The sequence below is a fragment of the Schistocerca piceifrons genome, chromosome 7, assembly GCF_021461385.2.
Source record: "Schistocerca piceifrons isolate TAMUIC-IGC-003096 chromosome 7, iqSchPice1.1, whole genome shotgun sequence".
Classification (NCBI taxonomy): Eukaryota; Metazoa; Arthropoda; class Insecta; order Orthoptera; family Acrididae; genus Schistocerca; species Schistocerca piceifrons.
Genome location: NC_060144.1, coordinates 98,134,742 through 98,158,771, shown reverse-complemented (window position 1 = coordinate 98,158,771; position 24,030 = coordinate 98,134,742). Strand labels below are relative to the sequence as shown.

General features: G+C 44.7%; 1 protein-coding gene across 1 annotated transcript in view; it reads right to left on the bottom strand.

Annotated features, from left to right (window-relative positions):
- The window catches only part of LOC124805476 (furin-like protease 1), a 231,155-nt gene that overhangs the window by 45,262 nt on the left and 161,863 nt on the right, over positions 1 to 24,030 (bottom strand). The window contains exons 7-9 of the mRNA XM_047266040.1: positions 15,913 to 16,120; positions 7,809 to 7,926; positions 2,211 to 2,292 (exon numbers count right to left, since the gene is read on the bottom strand). Coding sequence (XP_047121996.1) covers positions 2,211 to 2,292; positions 7,809 to 7,926; positions 15,913 to 16,120 — 408 coding nt within the window. The remainder of the gene's footprint in view (positions 1 to 2,210; positions 2,293 to 7,808; positions 7,927 to 15,912; positions 16,121 to 24,030) is intronic.

Genomic DNA, 24,030 nt, shown 5'->3' with positions numbered 1-24,030 from the left:
TCTTGAGAAGTAGCACAAAGTCGTTCAGTAAACCGTCTGCACTACCTGATGCAGGATACATCGACAGAATTTCTATTTTGTGAGATGAATGGCAGCTTACTCCAAACGTAGAAAAATGTAAGGTAATGCCGATGTTTCGGAAAAACAATCTTGTAACGTTAGAATACAGTATTAGTAACACGCTTTTTGACACAGTGATGTCCACTAAATATCTAGGTGCAAAGTTGCAAAGGGACTTGAAATGGCACGAATACGAATGGATGAATTCGGTTTATTGGGACAATTTTAGGATAGACTAGCTCACCTACAAGGTAAATCGCGTGCTCTACAATTTTTGCGACTCATTCTGGAGTACTGCTTGAATGTTTGGGATCCTCACCAGGTGGGATTAAGTAATTCAGACCCATGCTGCTGCATCTGTTATTGGTAGGTTCGTTGGACACGTGAGTGTTCCAAAGATCCTTCGTGAACTCAAATGATAATACCGGGAGTGGAAGACGACGTACTTTTAGCGAAATACTATTGAGAAATATTCTGCTGCAGCCAATGTTCATTTCGCGCTACGGACCGCGAGGAGAAGAGAAGAAAAATAAGGTCTCGGGCGGAGGTATGTAGGCCGACTTTTCTCCCGCGCTCCATTTGCTAGTGGAATTGGGAGGAAAATGACTGGTAGTGGAGTATGGTACCCTCCGCCATATACCATACGTTGGTTAGTGAGGATAGATGTGGATACACGTAACCGCATCGAAACTGTTCCACACCGCTCTGATCACATGGGTATTTTACTTGTTTACCACATATTTCATTAGTACAAAGATTGTCTTCAGTAATACAGAAAAGAATCTCTAAGCAGTTGTATTGGTGTCTACTAGCCCATTGCACAACCAGAATGAAAAACGCTCCTATCACAGGACACAAAATGTGACGATGTCCTGGACAGAGTAAAGGATTTAAAAGAAGGGAACTAGCTTTTCGACTTGGGCGGTGACTTCAAAGAAATTCAAATCGAAATATAATTACATATTGGCGTTTTCTTACTTGTTAATGTTGGTATCAGTGTCAAGTAAAGTAACATGATGCATGATGTCTTCTCCCCAGGAAGCAATCCAGCCCAATCCAGCTGCAAACCCGAGAGTCTTTCACAAATTCGGAGACGAATTTGTTGCCCCCTTAAGATTGCACTGGCATCATAAAACAATGTGTTGCAACCTAGCCTGTTGATTTTCGTGAGCCGGCCTGGGTGGCCGAGCGGTTCTAGGCGCTACAATCTGGAACCGCGCGACCGCTACGGTCGCAGGTTCGAATCCTGCCTCGGGCATGGATATGTGTGATGTCGTTAGGCTAGTTAGGTTTAAGTAGTTCTAAGTTCTAGCCGGCAGTTGTGGCCGAGCGGTTCTAGGCGCTTCAGTCCGGAACCGCGCTGCTGCTACGGCCGCAGGTTCGAATCCTGCCTCGGGCATGGATGTGGGTGCTGTCCGTAGGTTAGTTAGGTTTAAGTAATTTTAAGTTCTAGGGGACTGATGACCTCAGATGTTAAGTCCCATAGTGCTCAGAGGCATTTGAACCATTTTGGTTTTCGTGATGGGTGGCGGAAATCATCACATTTAACGTTTTCGTTTGTTTATAACCTTTTGGCCCTGACCTGAGTGATCAATGATTCTCTGAATATTTGCTACCTACCCTCGCGCAACTAGTAACTGCGATATTGTGTCAGACGCGATACGGTAATCATTCACAAAAATAGCACCAGCGACCTAAAATCACATTTCATTTCAACGGCTACTTTACATTGGACGTATTGTACTTCGTTTTAATTTGAAATGTGTTCGTTCGCCTCGTTAATTTGTGACAAATTTTGAATTTGTATTTCCGGCGTTTTGTCACTAGTACACCTTCATTGAAACCTCCACTGCTCATCCGTTATTAGCACTAGGCACTATTCGTCAATTAATACCTTTACTGGTGCCGTAGCCGAGAATCAACGATGCATTTTGCGTTTGGCTAAAAGCCAATGGTCGAAGGTTTTGGACACCACCATAAGGCTAGCCGAAATTCGTTGCCGCTCGATTGTATAATGAATCTGAATTCTTAACACTGCTTTACTTGTCACTTGTCACGTGCCGTCTTGAATTTGGAACCTGCTGTAGATGATCAATTTCATCCTCCTTAGTGCTAAATGATAGAATGCGTTACAGAGGTTAGGCACTTACCTGCACGTGCTCGAGGTAGTTGACGCCGGCGCATTCCTTCACATACAGCTCCAGGGTGACTTGGCTCTTGGCGGGGATCAGTCTGAAACGCACAAACGCGTTGCATAAGGTGCCTTGAGTAAGTTTGAAATTATGAGATACGATGGATCCTGAAATACTGTTTTTCGATATCTTAGACACAGAAGTACATGTGCGAACGGTGCTAAGGTTTCAGTTCGGTCGTTGTGAGAGCTAATACGTTGACCCGTAAGTGAACAAATTCTTTCGTCCTGACCTTTCACTGCTGACGGGAGATAATGACAGCCCAGAAAACCTTTCTGAACACCATGAACTCGTACTCTAATTTTAAATATTAATATATTCATTCCTCGTAACAGCCATCTAATCTCACAGAACGTAGGTCACGTAGATAACAGTTGTTCGTAGTTAGTCTAATTAAGCAAATACTGGTATCAAGACATAACTAAAGGACAAATAGCACCTGTCCGGTACAAGAAGGATAACTGTCGACTTTACCGTATTCATTCACAGCACTTCCAAGCAGAACCAGACCACACCATGTTAATAACACTTATTTGTGCATACAGCCTGCTTTCTGACCCAATCTTTTCTCTGTGAATGCATACATCAGCTCATTTCGCATAGCTGGTGGTACTGCTGTGTCAATCAGTGGAACACAGTGATTGACTGATTGACTGAGTGAATGAAATGAATGACTGGCGCAGAGTTCTGCAAAGTTGTTGACGGAATGCTATCAAAGGAACTGGAATATTTCCGTTTTATGAATATCAAAAAAGTATATTTTCTCTGCAGTTATGCCAAACATCTTTTGCAGATTCAGATTCTCTATATAGCAACAGGTTGATAAACGATGGATGTGCTGTGAGAAGGTATAGACAGAAATTTGGTCTGGTGAGAACTGTAATGTTCAGACATAAGTGTCAGAGACAAACAAGATCAAATGTAAGAATTAAGTAGGCGGCAGAGTGAGCAGTGGACACGACAGTATGTCTGCCACCACTTAGCCCCCACTACTAGACGCAAGATGACGTAATCTGACTGAAAAGACAAAGTATCAAATGTAGACCTTAGAAGCACTTCCTCAATGTTATGTGCGAAATTCACATCTGCATGAAGTCTTGTTCCTAACCTATTCCAGTATTCCAAACCAAAGATAACACCTCAAACTACCCAATTTTTCTATTTGTTGGTCAGTTACTGATTTCACAACTAATTTCTGACAGCCATGGACGAGGGTGTCTTTTGTGTATAATTTACAACAGGCTGTGATGAGTGGAACCGCAGAACCTTTAACGATTTCTGTTGGTAAAAATGATGGGAAAGAGTGCACAGTCTGATATCGGCAGTTCTATGTCAACCTTACCCTGCACACTTCCTAAAGAAACTTCAGTGATAAAGACAGTTTTCACAAAATAAGATATTCAGACATATCGGGTAATCAAGGGGAAGAAGTGTTTTTTTTTAGTAAATACGAAACACAGCAACACAGCAAATGAGTGAGCGGAAAAGCATATGTATAAGACATCCTTTTTTGTCAACAGAATACAGCTGAAGAAGCTTTTTTTCTTTTTTCAATGTGCAGTGTTGATGGGTGATCCTGTGCATTGCCGTTCTTTAAGCAGTTACTGCCTGCCATGAGTCATTCTACTCAGATTTTATTAAGCAATGAAATTCTGAATGAGCGCTATCAAGTTTATACGGCATGGCCATTGCGGATTTATTGCGTAGTTAGGGTTGCTAGGCAACCCCACTCGTTGAAGTCCCTGGTATTAGATACAACGACGACGACGATACACAGAGAGAGGACGAGGGGTACGAACAAGAGAGCAAGAGAGAGAGAGAGACAGAGAGAGAGAGAGAGAGAGAGAGAGAGAGAGAGAGGGGCGGAGAGAGAGAGAGAGAGAGAGAGAGAGACGGCTGTAATGACCTAGATAAAAAATTACTACATTATGGATAGTCATGCCTCTCGCGTGGAATTTAGGAGAGAGACACCAGTTTTTAATAGGACATCATGAACCCGAAGTGTTAGCTTTCCATCTGCGTTTTTAAAGCAGCACAGAAACAGTTACCATTAGAAAGGGAAGTACAAACGCAATTAGAACGGCAGCTGTTAGGATGCAAGTAAATAATAAGTAAAGCAAACACACAGTGGGTGCCTAGTCTAGTGACTAAAGAGATATATTTGCAGAAATACGAAGAAAGCCCGAATCATCTAGAAGTAGATGGTGCGGGAGAGATCGAGAGCTACTAATGAAATATGAATTATTGTTCAACTAAGAAACCCGACAAATCAACGAATATAAAAGTATGCAATGAATTTCTCTACCCAAGGAGTAGGTTTAGAGCTTTGGTGCTGGAAAGAGGAACCATTTCTTCTACCAGAACGGTAAAGTATAGCGCTCAAATTTTTTTACTGTCAGTTTTATCTGAGTAATAAAAGTACAGTATTAGCGTGCTGCTTTAAATTTACTAATACGGATTCCCAGTGATCATATCCCAAAACATTCACAGTGCTTAATGGTTCAAGTGTTCCAATCAGTAAACTTTAGATATCTCTTCTCTAACTTCCTGCACTCTTGTATATGTTTCACTCCAGATCGAGTTATGAGAGACGCAGTTTGGATAAAAGGAAGCTATTCAAAATACTGCATTCCATTAGGCATTTGACGGAAACGTATGAAAGGTCTTTTACTATTGTTACTGACGTCCAAGCAGCTATGTAGGATATGAAGAGAGATAAAATGTGAAACAGTGACCGAACAATGGAAAGAAGTTTTGTTAATCTTGAAAAAAAGATGTTAGTGCCTCGTCTTTTATGTCCTTTCCCTTTCATGTTTCTGCCACATAGCTCACCCAAGTCATACGCATTAATCTACAGTATATGTCTAATCGACACCTCGCAGTGATATATCCCAACAGTTGTTATCGGTAGATGTGTGTATCGTGAAACGAGGAGTCCGACAGACTATGGAGTCAAACCATAAGAAAACAGAACAGCATTGTAATGGAAGCCGAACATCGTTCACAGAAGACAGCGACATTGCCTACGACGCAACAATGGCGGCAGAAATCGCCAATTCACTTGCACTTGCACAGTACTATACATAATCTAGAAATTTTTGTACTTGGCTTCCCAGTGGCGTGTTTAAAGGTCAGTATTCATCCTCATATATTTTAATCTATATATTGTTTAGAACCCCCTTGGAACCAGACAGGAGATGTGACAAACATCGAGTCGAACATTCGAGTGTTAACGATATACTTTCGCCTCGAATATCACGCCTGGCTACTACGAACAAACAGCAATCACTATGATCCAAATATTACAGTTGTCGTTCATTTTTTTCCCGACCATCGGACACCATCCAGGTTGGAGAACGGCTGCAGAAGCCTGTCATGCTAACTGTACCTGTCCTACTGTCAACTACTGCGTGGTTTTGTGATGATGTGGACCGCGATGTCACTTAGCGCTTTCTGCACATAAAAGTTTTCTTGCGTATGGATGTTGAAAACGACGTTGTGTCAGTATACTGGGGGACCATCTTCAGCCAATGCTGCCATGTTCCATAGACAGCGGCCTATATACGATAACCCTCCCGTTCACACGTTCATTGTGTGGAATGATGTAATAAACACACATGACGAAGTGTAACATCGTGTACTGACTCTGAATACAATGGAACCACCGTCACGTATTTCGGAGGTCAAGCATCGTAATAGACGTCCCTCTCCAAGTACTTTCCCTCAATCAGAGAACTTTTGCAGGACGAGAGAGTACGTAATCCATCTAGAGTATGACTTGTCACTGTCTATACCTCAAGTTGTAAATAAAGCAAAAACAAGGCCCAAAGACTACTTATGAAAATTTTTTGTCACGTTTCACAAGTGTTAATATTATTTTGTCCAGCAACATTAGTGTAATGATGCAATGAATTTAGGAGGAAAGTATACGAGAGAGTACGTAATCCATCTAGAGTATGACTTGTCACTGTCTATACCTCAAGTTGTAAATAAAGCAAAAGTAAGGCCCAAAGACTACTTATGAAAATTTTTTGTCACGTTTCACAAGTGTTAATATTATTTTGTCCAGCAACATTAGTGTAATGATGCAATGAATTTATGTCTTGCAGTTCTCTCTTCTCTCTCTCTCTCTCTCTCTCTCTCTTTTATACTTGAATTGTGATCTGGTGGCTTGGTTTGGATTTCAAAGAGAGGTGGTTCGCCGTTTCATTTCTTATAACTTATAGATTTCCCAGGCAATGAAAGGGAAAAACTCCACACCTCTTTCAGAGCCGTTGTTGCAAACGCAGCATCACTGGGGAGAGTTGAGCTTCTGGAAGTAAGACGGGAAGCAATCGAAAGAAATGTGTTACGGAAACGGTATCTTCGTTCGTCATCCTTTTGCATCCCTTATTCTGAAAGGCAAATCATACGGCGCGCGAGTCTTTATAGTTACTGTTCCAGTTTCTGTTGGTCTAGTTCGCTCCAGGAGCACGAAACGGCACAATGTTGACGCCTCTACCAGGGATTATAAAAGACTTCATGGCCATTCATACGCCCAACGAAGCATCGTGAGCTACTCCTTTTACAGTTGACACTGCAATGTCCATAGAGAATAAGCCACAAATAATAATAATAATGATGTTGACAATATCACGTGTCTGTATACTTGCGGAGTTCCCCCAAAAGCGTTACAGCTATGTAGGTGTAACATGCAAGGATATACATAAATATTGGACATCAACATTTACAGTCACAAATTATAAAGATGAAAAAGAAAATTCCTCACAGTAATTCTTTGCTTCCAGCTTTATCTGCATTCGTCAGATTTGTCTCCCCAGACAAATAAACAAGCTCTCTTTGGGCTACCAACTCCTTTACAACCGGATGTTAAGTAGTTGTCTTTTTTGCACTGGTAGCTTGAAACTTTTCGTAAGAAGTGGCAAGGCCCTAAATTAAATACTGAATATTGTAGACTAAGTATAGAGGAAAGTAATGAAATTTCGGGAGAACAAATGATGAAAAAATGATCTTTAAGAATGTTTCAGGGGGTAAAAACTGGTATTAAGAACCAAAGTGAATTCATAAAACACAATCGCGGCTGTAGAATGACTGGCAGGCAATTGATTTGCTTCCGCCATTTACATTGCTGGAAACTGAGATACAGGTGAGAGAACTAACTACTCGTCGTGTCGGAAAAGTTGGCACTGTTGCTGCTAGTGATTGCAGGGTATTTCTAAATTTGTCAATGTGCTCTGCAGCTGAAGACAGACAAATTGTTTTTCGGTTTATTATGTTTCATACGAGAAACACTGCACCAACTGGTTGACCCAGGCGCGCCTCACAACTTGAGCATCCAGAGGCTTATTCCCGACATCGCAATTCCAGGCGGATTATTTAACAACACTGCGAACCCAGCGTTCTGAAAGGAAGATTCCCCTTCTAGTAGGTAGCTGTTTGACCTGTTGCGTGGATCGATGACGCTGAAAGCTTCGCTGAAACACTGAAGCAACCTAATTTACAACAATGTACAGGAGGCAGCAGGAAGTAGAAAGCAGACAGCTGGGTTCCACCTACTTGTCGGTGTGCGGCGCGGAGACCTCGCAGCGGTGCTGTTCAGGGACGGGCTTCCAGGAGCGTGCCAGCCGCACCATCGCCGTGGCGTCCATCAGGCCGTAGCCGAACGAGTGGCTCACTGCGAACCAGAGCACGGCCGGCGTCACGGCACAACATTTGACAAGCACAGGCGTGGAGGCGTTGGTTCATACAAAGTGGTCAAAAAGCAAGTATTTCTGAAAAAGTTGACTAAACTAGGAGGAGTTAAAGAGACAGAATTTTCACAAAACATAAATATTTCAACTTTGTCGTTAATGGATGTTATTCCTTATAACTAATCTTTTAAAAGAACCTTCTGTATACGGCGTCTTCGCCTAGGTATGCAGTCCTTCAAACCACTGCTGTCATCCCTTGCTATTTCCTACAATGACCTCTCCATGCCTTTGTACGTCCTTTGTAGGAAATCGTTTTTTTTCCTTTTTTTGGCAAAAAATTTCGGAAATTAGGCCGACACTACGACGACGCGTCCTAAAATCCAAAATTATTTAAGACTGACACTGGCCTTGAAAACATACGAACTTATATTGAAAAATACGTTTCGTAACACACTCATGCTCATAAATTAAGGATAATGTTGATACATGGTGAAACGACGATCTGGTGGGTGGTTTGTGGGTTTAAATCACCTCGGGGTATGACCATACAGTGCATTTGACCTGCGGTCGTCGCACGGTGGCGCTGGCTCTGAGCACTATGGCTCTGAGCACTATGGGACTTAACAGCTGCGGTCATCAGTCCCCTAGAACTTAGAACTACTTAAACCTAACTAACCTAAGGACATCACACACATCCATGCCCGAGGAAGGATTCGAACCTGCGACCGTAGCAGTTGCACGGTTCCGGACTGCGCGCCTAGAACCGCGAGACCACCGCGGCCGGCACGGTGGCGCTGGCAGCAGTCCACAAATGCAGGGGTGTGTTGGTGCATGTCAGAGTATAGTGCAGCGAGTAAGTGTGCAGACGTTTCAAAATGGTTCAAATGGCTCTGAGCACTATGGGACTTAACATCTATGGTAATCAGTCCCCTAGAACTTAGGACTACTTAAACCTAACTAACCTAAGGACAGCACACAACACCCAGTCATCACGAGCAGACGTTTCCAGACGTGCTAATTGTGCCTGTGTGTTGAAAATGTCCCAAAGAACACATATTGATGAGTTATGAGGGGTAGAATACTATTGCGACTGGAGGCTGATGGAACACAGCAGGTCGTAGCACGGGCCCTCCGTGTGCCACAAAGTGTGATCTCAACATTATGGCAAAGATTCCAGCAGACAGGAAACGTGTCCAGGCGCTACGGTACAGGACGCCCACAGTGTACAACACCACAAGAAGACCGATATCTCATCATCAGTGCCCGCAGGCGGCCACGGAATACTGCAGGTAGCCTTGCTCGGGTCATTACCGCAGCCACTGGAACTGTTGTCTCCAGACACACAGTCTACAGACAACTGAAAAGACATGGTTTATTCGCCCGCAGACATGCAAGGTGCATTCCACTGACCCCTGGTCACAGGAGAGCCCGTAAAGTGTGGTGTCAGGAACACAGTACATCGTCATTGGAACAGTGGTCCCAGGTTATGTTCACGGACGAGTCCAGGTATAGTCTGAACAGTGATTCTCGCCGGGTTTTCATCTGGCGTGAACCAGGAACCAGGTATCAACTACTTAATGTCCTTGAAAGGGACCTGTATAGAGGTCGTGGTTTGATGGTCTGAGGTGGGATTATATTTGGTGCACTTACACCCCTGCATGTCTTTGACGAACTGTAACAGGTCAGATGTATCGGGCCGTCATTTTGCACCAGTATGTCCGCCTTTTCAGGGGTGCAGTGGGTCCCACCTTCCTCCTGATGGATGATAACGCACGGCCCCATCGAGCTGCCATCGTAGAAGAGTACCTTGAAACAGAAGATATCAGGCGAATGGTGTGGCCTGCCTGTTCTCCAGACCTAAACCCCATCGAGCACGTCTGGGATGTTCTCGGTCGACGTATTGCTACACGTCTTCAAACCCTCACGACACTTCAGGAACTCCAACAGGCACTGGTGCAAGAATGGGAGGCTATACCCCAGCAGCTGCTCGAACACCTGATCCAGAGTATGCCAACCCGTTGTCCGGCCAGTGTACTTGTGCATGGTGATCATATCCCATATTGATGTCGGGTTACATGCGCAGGAAACAGTGGCGTTTTGTAGCACTTGTGTTTCGGGACGGTTTACTCAACTTACCGCCAATACTGTGGACTTACAGATCTGTGTCGTGTGTGTTCCCTATGCGCTTATGCTATTAGCTCCAGTTTTGTGTAGTGCCACATTGTGTGGCACCACATTCAACAATTATCGTTAATTTATGAGCATGAGGGTAGTTACCGGACCACTTTTTCGAAACCCATTGCGAAACGGAAGTCCGAAATTTGTCTCGGTGCCTACAACCTTCCTCTGTAACAGCGCAAAAACTTAACACCGTGCGACGTCATATTCGAAGGAAAAGGCCACTACTCAGAAGTTAATGTGAGGTCTAAGGGGCGTTAATGGTATCACATTGGCACAAAACTTCACCAACACACTGTCCAAAGCAACCGACGTATCGCATGGAGGAGAAGTTCTTCACAGCCCCATCCTACCCAAATTTCACCCAATCTTTCGATGCCTCTGCGAGGGAGGTCAGAGCCACGACACTCAGCGTTGAAGTCACGCCGTTTTCTTATGAGTCGCCGAGGAAAACGTTTCACACACAACGCCGCTCAGAATCGACAAGAAAAGGCCTCAGAGGATGGTATGTAAAGGGCTAGATGAAACATCTCCTTTCCCTGAGGCGTTGATTCCAACACATTTCGCAGACGAATAGGACAGTTCGCAGCACAACGAACAACAGGACGGCGTTCTTGACACCATTTGACACTGCTTTTCCTCCGCCCCAGAAGATTCAGTCCTCTCTAAGGGTACATTGGGCCTGCATCCCCATTGAACGTGTCTGCACCCGTTTCGTGTGCAATTCGGCCGCAATGTTTGCTCTCGTGTACTGGTTATAACCACTAGGGACCCTTCAAGACCATTCGACGATACTTTAAGATGATCTGAAGCAGTACATGGTACTTATGCTTTTCCAACCACCTTCTTTCACGGCTTTCTGTGACGTGATCACTCGGGAGTGCAACATTAACATGTGGGGGAAGAAACCGGCAGCCACCCACGCAACTTTGTTGCACACGTTACGCATGTGCCTTCAGAAACTGCGATGTCAAATCAGCGTGGCGGCTGCTCTAGCGCCTGTAGGCAGGCAAACCAAACGGGTTCATTTCGCGCCAGAGCAGTGATCACACCACGTGACGTCGTGCAACAGGAGGTTTGGAAAAGTGTAAGTAACCCCTGTTGCTTCGGATCACGTTCAGATGTCGTCGAATGGTTTTGAACGATACCTAATGGTAACAACCCGTACACGAGAGCAAAATTTGCTGTTGAGCTGCACTCTAAACGGGTGCGATCTTCAGTGGTGATGCAGAGCCACAATACCGTTAGAGTTGAATCGTCCGGGGAGCGTCAGCAATGTCAAGTATTGTCGCCCTGCTGTTCATCAAACTGTAAACTGCCGTTTTCGACCGCGAAATGTATGGGAGTCAACGCCCCAGGGAAAGGGGTGATTTCATCAACCCTCATTATGCCACGGCGTGAGGCGTTTACCTGTCAGTTCTGAGCGGCGTCGTGTCTGAAAAGTTTTCCTCCGCTGCTCGTAAGAAAACCGCGTAATTTAAACGTCGGGTGTTGCAGTTATGACCTAAAACTATAACGTCATATAAATGTTTAATATGTGGGTAACAGGCGAATTGACGACTTTCCCGTAGGGCGACACTTCCACGGTAGAGGGGGGAAGCAGAATTATGGAGAAATCTGGCGCCAACGTGACATCAGTAACACATCTTACATCTTACGTGAACTTACGAGCTGTGGCCCTTTTTCCCCATGTGTCGACAGCTTGCTGTTACAAGCGTCGCCGAGCCAGAAGCCTGCATTTCTCGTATCACTCGCAACACAACACTGTGCGAAACATACATTTCACGTGTAACTGAACGAGTGTCGATTGCAGGCGCCTCATCCACTAGAGCAAGCACAGCATCTTCTAAGTGGGGAGTCCGTGTAGTCCGTCGGTCTCCTCGGCCGTCGTATCGTGGCAGCAATTACCCCGTTACACTTAATCGTTAGAACAGTCTTGGAAATATGGGGTGAGCCGCCTGTCTTTCTCGCGGATATTCTATCCTGTACAACCTCTGCGCTTCCTTTGCTTGGCCCATACACGAAAATCTAAACGGCAAGTTTTCACAGGGTACAACTGTATTCGCTTAGGACTGATCGAAGTTAGTACTTTAGATTGTAAACAGACACAGTAGGCTATGACAGTACAAACATCTTATACCAGGATTGCTGTCGGCAGCGCACAGTACGCCATCTGCATTTGATTAGGTGAGTTACAAATCCAAATCTCAAGTGCTCGTCGGGAGTTTCCTAAGCTTAAATCTCAACAGCAACAGTCCCGGCAAATGTATTCCATTGTTAGAGGTAGAACGTTTCTCTTTTTCCTTAAAGCTTTCGACTCTATCGTTTCCAAAGCACGATCCATTACCCCAGACTGACATATTTACCCTTCCCCATCATCCCCGAAAATCTGTAACATTATCAAGGGACCACCCTGTACACGCAATATTTAAGAAAATTATTATGTCCTGGCTCACAGTAATTTTCTATTTGTAAAATAAGGCACTTCATATAACCGCATGAGTTGTGTCATCTTCGTTACTGTAAACAGATAATACAAATAGCTTTATATTTCGGGCAATCACAGCTAAGGGACTTATCCATAATGTGAAAGATCATCAAAGAATTTAAAATCAGAAATGGTAAATAGTCTGTATTAAACTGAGTGAAAGTTCGAATCCGCAATAGCTGTTTAGTTTGTTCATCCCTGTATGACAACCGGTTTCATATAGGTATATGTTGAGGACATATAAATCGAATATTTCATGTGCCACCACTTTCAAGGTGAAGTGCGCATAAAAAAAAGTCATGCCTTGGTAATACCATGGATGAAACGGCAGATGGGAATCCGATCCAAATTCTGCATAATCAGTAAAAATCTCCAAAACATCTCAAAAGACGAGCCTGGACAGCACATGACAATCTGCGTCTGACAGGATGAAACTATCGTCGAAACCCGCGGGAGAAACAAAGAATTAAAAGACACACGAACATTGAGAGTCGTCAGCATACTTAAATACACTGGCGTCAAATAGAACAGCATGTTATAGAGCTAGTGGGTGTATTTTACTGATCATGCACAATTCAGGTCAGATGCCCATTTGCCGTTTCATCATTTGTTTTACGGAGAAGTGGCATGTCTTTCTCGCACTCGCACCTTGGAAGTCGTGGCATATGAAGTATTAGTTTTATACAACCCACAGATATACCTCCAGAGCATGAAACCGGTAGTCATACAGGGATAAACACAATAAATAGCTATTACGGATTTGGACTTTCACTCAGTTTAATATAAACTATTTGATTTTCAACAGTTTGGTTGCCCTTCACATTATGTAAATAGATAATACTGTAAGTTAACATACAAGCACGTTCCATTACAATGTGTTGCAGCATGCAAAATTAACAACAATAATAAGAAAAATAAAGATCCCCCACCAAACACACACACACACACACACACACACACACACACACACACACACACACACACACACTGGTGCATAGCACAGAGTAAAGGCCAATTCGCAGTGCACATGAACGGAACGGAACGGAAAGCAATATCACCGTCAGTTGGTGGTGAGTTCACACTATAAGGAAGGTAAACATTTCTCTTAGCAGAGAATCTATGTGTGACAGTACCGCCCGTGACACAAAAAGTCTAAATATAGGAATAGACCTAAGAAACTAGCTATGATATACAGGGTGGTTTAATTAAACTTTCGCAACTTGAGAGGGTCCCCATAAAAAAAGATTAATCGTTGGACAGCGAGTTTGTGGAAAATTTGTAAGGACATGTGGAAGAGAAATAAAGAATAAACAAATGAAAAATACATGTTAATTTCCACATGAGAAATAACATTTTTCAATTGCGTTCCTCGTTTACGTTCCAGGTTACAAACGTTGCTTAATGTGACGACCATCTGCATAGACATTAGCCTGGAAGCTTTTACGATAAGAATTTCACAATTGTTCACAGCACTTTTAGAACGGTGGACCATGGAACGTTCACTTGTTGTGACACAGTTCGTGAACTGTTTGAAGACGGCACATTGCGTCCAGCTTTCACAGCCATGGCAATAGTTGACTTGTTCAAAAATTTGTGGTGAAATTAGCCATCGGCCTCTCCCATGAGCAATTCCCAAATCGTCCGTTAATTCGAACTTCCAAATGATATACTTCAACCCCCGTGCGTAAAAAGGATCGCGCCATATTCCTTTAGTGCATTGACGCTGGCGAAGAGCATCAGAATTGTTAGTTATTTTGATATAAAAGCTTCAGAGTAAAGCTTGTCTCACATCACCCATACCGATGTTGACTATCTGCAGCTGTACGCCGGCCGGTATGGCCGAGTGGTTCTAGGCGCTACAGTCTGGAAGCGCGCGATTGCTACGGTCGCAGGTTCGAATCCTGCCTCGGGCATGAATGTTTGTGATGTCCTTAGGTTAGTTAGGTTTAAGTAGTTCTACGTTCTAGGCGACTGATGACCCCAGCAGTTAAGCCCCATAGCGCTCAGAGCCATTTGAACCATTTTTTGCAGCTTACCGCACACTGATGCTTCTATTTCAACCCTAGGTCGCCTAATGGCAAATCATAACGCTAACTCTGCTAACAATGCAAATCCTGCAGCGCACAATCTGAACATCATTCGCTTAAAGTTGGGTATGCATACGGTAAGTAGTTTTCCGTCTACAGCAGCGCAAGTTGCGGAAGTTTTCTTTTAATTATAACCAAGCTGTGTGTATTGATATCCAATGCAAACTTCATAACGTGTATTCTCAACAACGTTTGTAAGATAAATTACTCAGAAGTGAAATAATGGGGAAGGTGTCTCCGAAACATATTAAAATATCAACATTTATTCAATAATGAAAAAATATACGTTGGTACGCATGAAACAATATTTAGAAAGCAACACATACAGCCTCTGTCCCTCGGCACGGTGGTTTTTTATTCCTTTCTAGACACGATATAGCGTCAAACTATTTCTATTTTCTCCTTCACTCCGTCTTCGGGCCACGAGTGGCCTACCGGGACCATCCGACCGCTGTGTCATCCGCAGAGGAGGATGCGGATAGGAGGGGTGTAGGGTCAGCACACCGCTCTCCCGGTCGTTATGGTGGTATTCTTGACCGAAGCCGCAACTATTCGGTCGAGTAGCTCCTCAATTGGCATCACAAGGCTGAGTGCACCCCGAAAAATAGCAACGCCACATGACGGCTGGATGGTCACCCATCCAAGTGCGGGCCACGCCGAACAGCGCTTAACTTCGGTGATCTCACGGGAAGCGGTGTATCCACTGCGGCAAGGCCGTTGCCACATTTTCTCCTTCACAAGAGCTAGTATAACGTTTTCAATGTAAGTTGTTTCATCGGGTCAGTATGAGAAGTGTAGGCGTTTCCTTTGGCTTAAGGTTTTAGAACGCGAATCAGTTTTCTCTTTTAGATATCTAGCCCCGTTTGTAAAAAATGCTAATTGGAAAAACATCCAACATTTGCTGTGTGCCACGATAACAAAGAAAATTTTAAAGTTACGACAAAGAAGACATAACAGTATAAAATCCACTACTGTAACCAGAGTGAGCCCTGTGACAATGGTTAAGTTACGATGTCAGCACACGCTACTGCAGACCCAAGCCCAAATGTCAATGTCAGAAGTCTCATCCCTGGAAACTATGATGCGGGCATCCCCTGCCATTCCGTTGATGGTCTACTCGAAAGCAGCTACTTTAAATGGACTCTCTCTCGGTTGCACCACGTGTGTCCGGAGTAAGCGATGCACCAGCGGACAGCAGGCAATAGCCGAGCGCTCACCGTTGCGGCCGACGCCGTTGAGCCTCCAGTCCGGGGTGTGCAGGTTGCTGGGGCGCGCGGTGCGCACCACGATGTGCTGCATGTCGCGCCAAGTCAGGTCGCGGTTCGCCTCGAGCGCCAGCGCGCAGATGCCGGCCGCCAGCGGCGCCGACGCCGACGTGCCCGTGTGCGAGCTCGTGCACTGGTGGTGTAGGTCCGTGGTCACCACCTGCCAGACACAGAGCGCAGCCGTCAACAGTCTCAGCGTCCCGACTAACGCACAGTAGACCGGAGGGGATGGAGCCGAAAGGAGAGACACAGTATTAGTCAGTCTGTACGCTGAACAAACAGTGAAGGAAACAGAGGAACATTTCAGGAAGAAGAAATAGAGACTTTAAGGTTTATCAGTAACACTGTCTCAGAGATGTGAAGGACTTTAGAGAGAAGGTGCGGAACGAATATTGTCCCGAAAGAAAGATGAGATGATCATCAACAAAAGTGAAACAAATGCAATGGAATGTAGTCGAATGAAATCGTGAATCAGATTAGAAATGAGGCACCAAAAGTAGCAGATAAGTTTTTTAATTTGGCCAGCAAAATAAGGGACGGTGGTCGAACTAGAGCCGTGAGCTGTTAACATAGAGATTGCACAATATACTCATGTAAAATTAAATGTCTAAATACTGTTTGAAGACTTGGTCTGCTTATCTGTTGTGGATCTCGATCGGAAGTTTTCCTGCTGTATTTCTGACTTGTAGAATTCTCGGCTATACGGCCAGGTCACATAATTACTCCACGATATTTCGGTACAGAGGCTTGGTGCTGTCTTCACGTGGTCCCTGATGACTGCTCCTATCTGTGGAAGGGGTCATGGCCGGCGTATAAAGGACGCCTACGGGAGCGGAGAAGCAGTCAACAGCGACCATCTGAAGATGGCAACAAGTCACTGCCGAAATATCGTGGAGTAATTACGACGTGACCCGGACGGACACTCGAGAATTCTAAAAATTGCGAATCTGAACATGATTACTTAAGTACTTCAAATTTCTGCCTTTTGTAAAACTTTGAGAAACATGTAACATTAAAGATAGAAAGCTCCAAGACAGGAATTAGCTTCAGTTTAACATAAAAACATATGGTAGAAGTTTTCATAATGCTATCTCGTCTACTTTTTGAATTACTGAGAGAAAAAAGTTTTTGTACCTAAATTATGTGAGACAATTTAGATTAATTAACCTTTATTGTTAAGCTACGAAGTCAAAATGACAGCACGATGTTTATTATAGGTAATAATGAAGCTGTATCAAGTTTCAAGATAATAACGTAATTTTACAGCGGTACAAAAACAAAACACAGTTCAGTGCCACCATCTACCCTAGGTTCCATTTGAAAAACTATAGAAGCCAAACTTTAAGAGTTTTCGGGCTGAGAATTGTGTTTGATATACACAGAATACAGATTTACGTAGAGAAAAATTGGAATCGGAACGACATAAATAATTTTGCAGTCATAAAGGGTCCTGGTTGGGCGCTGCGGAATAATCTAGAAGCAGTTATGTAGCAAGTGTTTCCTCCACCGTCCCCACTAAGCATATATGAAGAACGAGATGTATGTACGTGTGAAGTTATTCAATCGTTGTCAGTCATACGGAAACGTGCTACGCTCCGCTACAGAATATGCCATGATTTCGTCGGTGACAATGGTCACTTAAGCATTAGATGGCGTTAAAGATGACTGACAATATTCTACTTTGGCCGAATGAAGTATCGTCTATATGTCAGAAAGTCAACTTCATTGGCATAATAGTTTGTCTGGAAAGCCTATGTTTCGTTCTCGGTGTTATGTTTTGCGTGCTGCCATCTGTATAACACAAAACCGCGTGTCAAGTGTCCCAGATTATTCTCATACTTTAAGGAGAAGCAATTAACTTCACATAATTATGAGCAAAGAGTAAAAATAGTGTCTCAGCTGTTTCGAGGACAAGCCTTAATTATTTTCATACTTATTGCTTGTACGTCTGAGCTCTTTCTCGAATATACTGATGCGTTCAACGACAGCTGACTTTCATTTACTGTCGTGGTTTCCAACTCCTCTGAATAATTTCTAGAGAGTTAGAACATTTATTGTGGACTTGTAGACTGAAGGTTATTAAACACCACGTTCCCAATCACTTTGTGGTTGTTCGCACTAACAGGTTTCAAGCCCTTGTAAAAGACTGTGGCTTCCAAAAGCAGCGCAGGTTTGCCAGACATTAACAATGTTCAAAAATTAAATAAGAAACATAATAAATTTTACCCGCCGCCACACAAACTGTCTGCAGTGAAACGTTCAGTTCAGACAAGAAGAGAATAGATGATCTTGAAATGCGGTGTTACAAAGGTATCCTGAAGATTAGGCGCACAGAGGGAATAGCTAACGAGGATTTGAAAGGAATGAAATTTTGTGGCACAACTTCACAACAATTAGGAATCGCAGTAGAGGATATATCATATGCCTTCTGCGAACAGTCAGTTTGCTAAGGGAGGTCAGAGTACCAGCTAAAAACTTAGGAGATGAGGGCTTTATTACACACATCAAAAAAGTTTTGCATCACCTTCCGAGAGCCCGGAACCTGTACAGAAAACCGGAACAGAGATCGACATAAACATCATTTCCGACCTTTTTATTGCTCATGAAAACCACATATTGCCTGAATGAGATTTTCACTCTGCAGCGGAGTGTGCGCTGATATTAAACTTCCTGGCAGATTAAAACTGTGTGCCCGACCGAGACTCGAACTCGGGACCTTTGCCTTTCGCGGGCAAGTGCTCTACCAACTGAGCTACCGAAGCACGACTCACGCCCGGTACTCACAGCTTTACTTCTGCCAGTACCTCGTCTCCTACCTTCCAAACTTTACAGAAGCTCTCCTGCGAACCTTGCAGAACTAGCACTCCTGAAAGAAAGGATATTGCGGAGACATGGCTTAGCCACAGCCTGGGGGATGTTTCCAGAATGAGATTTTCACTCTGCAGCGGAGTGTGCGCTGATATGAAACTTCCTGGCAGATTAAAACTGTGTGCCCGACCGAGACTCGAACTCGGGACCTTTGCCTTTCGCGGGCAAGTGCTCTACCAACTGAGCTACCGAAGCACGACTCACGCCCGGTACTCACAGCTTTACTTCTGCCAGTACCTCGTCTCCTACCTTCCAAATTTTACAGAAGCTCTCCTGCGAACCTTGCAGAACTAGCACTCCTGAAAGAAAGGATATTGCGGAGACATGGCTTAGCCACAGCCTGGGGGATGTTTCCAGAATGAGATTTTCACTCTGCAGCGGAGTGTGCGCTGATATGAAACTTCCTGGCAGATTAAAACTGTGTGCCCGACCGAGACTCGAACTCGGGACCTTTGCCTTTCGCGGGCAAGTGCTCTACCAACTGAGCTACCGAAGCACGACTCACGCCCGGTACTCACAGCTTTACTTCTGCCAGTACCTCGTCTCCTACCTTCCAAACTTTACAGAAGCTCTCCTGCGAACCTTGCAGAACTAGCACTCCTGAAAGAAAGGATATTGCGGAGACATGGCTTAGCCACAGCCTGGGGGATGTTTCCAGAATGAGATTTTCACTCTGCAGCGGAGTGTGCGCTGATATGAAACTTCCTGGCAGATTAAAACTGTGTACCCGACCGAGACTCGAACTCGGGACCTTTGCCTTTCGCGGGCAAGTGCTCTACCAACTGAGCTACCGAAGCACGACTCACGCCCGGTACTCACAGCTTTACTTCTGCCAGTACCTCGTCTCCTACCTTCCAAACTTTACAGAAGCTCTCCTGCGAACCTTGCAGAACTAGCACTCCTGAAAGAAAGGATATTGCGGAGACATGGCTTAGCCACAGCCTGGGGGATGTTTCCAGAATGAGATTTTCACTCTGCAGCGGAGTGTGCGCTGATATGAAACTTCCTGGCAGATTAAAACTGTGTGCCCGACCGAGACTCGAACTCGGGACCTTTGCCTTTCGCGGGCAAGTGGTAGAGCACTTGCCCGCGAAAGGCAAAGGTCCCGAGTTCGAGTCTCGGTCGGGCACACAGTTTTAATCTGCCAGGAAGTTTCATATCAGCGCACACTCCGCTGCAGAGTGAAAATCTCATTCTGGAAACATCCCCCAGGCTGTGGCTAAGCCATGTCTCCGCAATATCCTTTCTTTCAGGAGTGCTAGTTCTGCAAGGTTCGCAGGAGAGCTTCTGTAAAGTTTGGAAGGTAGGAGACGAGGTACTGGCAGAAGTAAAGCTGTGAGTACCGGGCGTGAGTCGTGCTTCGGTAGCTCAGTTGGTAGAGCACTTGCCCGCGAAAGGCAAAGGTCCCGAGTTCGAGTCTCGGTCGGGCACACAGTTTTAATCTGCCAGGAAGTTTCATATCAGCGCACACTCCGCTGCAGAGTGAAAATCTCATTCTGGAAACATCCCCCAGGCTGTGGCTAAGCCATGTCTCCGCAATATCCTTTCTTTCAGGAGTGCTAGTTCTGCAAGGTTCGCAGGAGAGCTTCTGTAAAGTTTGGAAGGTAGGAGACGAGGTACTGGCAGAAGTAAAGCTGTGAGTACCGGGCGTGAGTCGTGCTTCGGTAGCTCAGTTGGTAGAGCACTTGCCCGCGAAAGGCAAAGGTCCCGAGTTCGAGTCTCGGTCGGGCACACAGTTTTAATCTGCCAGGAAGTTTCATATCAGCGCACACTCCGCTGCAGAGTGAAAATCTCATTCTGGAAACATCCCCCAGGCTGTGGCTAAGCCATGTCTCCGCAATATCCTTTCTTTCAGGAGTGCTAGTTCTGCAAGGTTCGCAGGAGAGCTTCTGTAAAGTTTGGAAGGTAGGAGACGAGGTACTGGCAGAAGTAAAGCTGTGAGTACCGGGCGTGAGTCGTGCTTCGGTAGCTCAGTTGGTAGAGCACTTGCCCGCGAAAGGCAAAGGTCCCGAGTTCGAGTCTCGGTCGGGCACACAGTTTTAATCTGCCAGGAAGTTTCACATATTGCCTGTTGTACCACCATACAGTGAAATCTTCAGAGGTAGTGGTCCAGATTGCTGTACACACCCGTTTCTCTAATACCCAGTAGCACATCCTCTTGCACTGATGCATTCCTGTATTCGTCGTGGCATACTATCCACAAGTTCATCAAGGCCCTGTTGGTCCAGATTGTCCTACTCCTCAACGGCGATTCGTAGTAGATCCCTCAGAGTGGTTGGTGGGTCACATCGTCCACAAACAGCCCTTTTCAGTCTATCACAGGCATGGTCGATAGGGTTCGTATCTAGAGAACATGCTGGCCACTCTAGTCGAGCGATGTCGTTATCCTGGAGGAAGTCATCACTAGATGTGCCCGAAAGGAGCGTGAATTGCCGTCCATGGAGATGAATGTCTCGCCAATGTGCTGCCTATATCGTTGCACTATTGGTCAGAGGATGGCATTCACGTGTCGTACAATGGTTACGGCGCCTTCCATGACCACCAGCGGCGTACGTCGTCCCAACATAATGCCACCCCAAAACAGCAGGGCACCTCCACCTTGCTGCACTCGCTGGACAGCGCTTCTAAGGCCATCAGCCTGACTGGGTTATCTCCAAGCACGTCTCCGACGATTGTCTGGTTGAAAGCATATGCGACACTCATCGGTGAAGAGAACGTGATGCCAATCCTGAGCTGTTCATTCGGCATGTCGTTGGGCCCATCTGTACCACACTGCATGGTGTCGTGGCTGCAAAGATGAACCTCGCCATGGACGTCAGGAGTGAAGTTGCGTACCATGCAGCCTATTGCGCACAGTTTGAGTCGTAACACGACATCCTGTGGCTGCACGAAAAGCATTATTCAACATGGTGGCGTTGCTGTCAGGGTTCCTCCGAACCATAATCCGTAGATAGTGGTCATCCACTGCACCCTTAGGCGACCTGAGCGAGGCATGTCATCCACAGTTCCTGTCTGTCTGTATCTCCTCCATCGAACAACATCGCTTTGGTTCACTCCGAGAATCCTGGACACTTCCCTTGTTGGGAGCCTTTCCCGGTACAAAGTAACAATGAGAACGCGATCAAACCGCGGCATTGACTGTCTAGGCATGGTTGAACTAAAGACAACACGAGCCGTGTACCTCCTTCCTGGTGGAATGACTGGAACTGGTGGGCTGTTGGACCCCTCCATCTAACAGGCGGTGCTCATATGTGTTTGTTTACATCTTTGGGCATGTTTAGTGACATCTCTTAAAAGTCAAAGAGACTGTATCTGTGATACAATATCCATAGTCAATGTCTATCTTCAGAAGTTCTGGGAACTGGTTTGATGCAAAATTTTTTTGATGTGTGTATATTAAGCAGATTAACTTAAATGTGGACTGCAACAGTCGATCGGGGATTAAGAGGCTTTCACAGGACGGACTAGCCTAGAGAGCTGCACCGGATCTGTCTTCAGCCTATAGACCACCACAACACATATTAAGTCCTCATTACTTTCATATTTTTGGAAATGATGGTCACGTCAGCTGCTAACCATTTTATTGTGCAGAAGGAAACTATTTCTTTCCATTATTATTATTTCTCATGTCCAAATAGTTTTTCACCACTTTCACAAAAGACCAAAAAGTCTGTGGCACGGTAATCGGTACAACATCCGTGGATGAGTGGCATCAATTCCTTCGCTCTATGCCTCACTATGACGTCTGTGCCCTTTTAAATTAAATACAATTAATGAAACGTAAAAATTAAAGCACACTGGACTTAATAACTTATACTAATAAAGGAAAATAACAGTTTATGTTCTTTCTAATAAGATAGATTGTTACAAAGAGTGTTCAGAAATGTTGCGACGAACTTAGAGTGATTTTAGAGGATTTCAAATGGTTCAAATGGCTCTGAGCACTATGGGACTCAACATCTGAGGTCATCAGTCCCCTAGAACTTAGAACTACTTAAACCTAACTAACCTAAGGACATCACACACATCCATGCCCGAGGCAGGATTCGAACCTGCGGCCGTACGGTCGCGCGGATCCAGACTGTAGCGCCTAGAACCGCTCGGCCACACCGGCCGGCTTAGAGGATTTCATCAGGTACAAATCGACGATAGGAACTCGTGTCCGGAAAAGCTATCCAACGTCGAATTTATGAGCGCCTGCCACTCGACCACCCCTTTGTACTTTGACGGACCGTAGAAGTTCCTCCTATGGTCTGTCAGCGTACAAAGTCACGTTTGCTGCTAAAGGGGTGGTCGAGTGCCAGGCGCCTATAAATTCGTCGTTGGATGGCTTTTCCGGACACGAGTTCCTATCGTCGATTTGTACCTGATGAAATCCTCTACAATCACTGTAAGTTCGTCGCAATATTTCTGGGACAAAATTACTGCAGGGAATGCACCGTCAGGTCTACATGTCGTACATTTAAACTTTTTAAATGTCACTGACGCTTGCTGCAAAAGCATTAGCACGTGTATACAGAGTATGTTGCGCTACTAACAGACATTCCGTCATGGTCTGCAACATATAGGTTCTGGAAATTTTTTCTATTAACACACTCTGTTCATTCACAATACTTTATTTTCCTGCTCAGTTTCATATGATTAAATTTAGCAATTTAATTTCGAGGACTGTTGATGGGAGTAACATCTGCTTCACTTAACCACCTTCGTTTCGCCACTGTATGTTCGTCTCCCACACTGATGGAAAGCTTGCGTTTTTGCACTTACACTTCAGTTCAGATTATTTAACACGGTACAGTATCTACAGCGAAAGTGTAAACGTGCAAGTTTCTCACATTTTCAGGAAATGAGCACTTCTTGGCCAGATGAGGGTCATAAACTAAAGCAGATATATCTTCAGAAACGTGAATGTAATCTTTGAAAAGGGGGTTATATTTCAGACACGCGTTGCAAGCAGAATTATCGATAACCTCCGAAATAGGTTATTTGTGATTGTCGAAAGTATTCAGTACTTCTCTGAAACACATCGATATACACCATTGGATATAAAAGCGAATCTCTCTTTAAATAGTCCTTAGATATGTTTCTATCTTGACGGGTACTTTCAGCCTTGAAAGACATCGATACCACCACGGAACGTGTGCAGAAGTAGAAGTGCTTTTGAAGTCTTGCCAGTTGTGGAACTATGTCAGATGGAGAGAC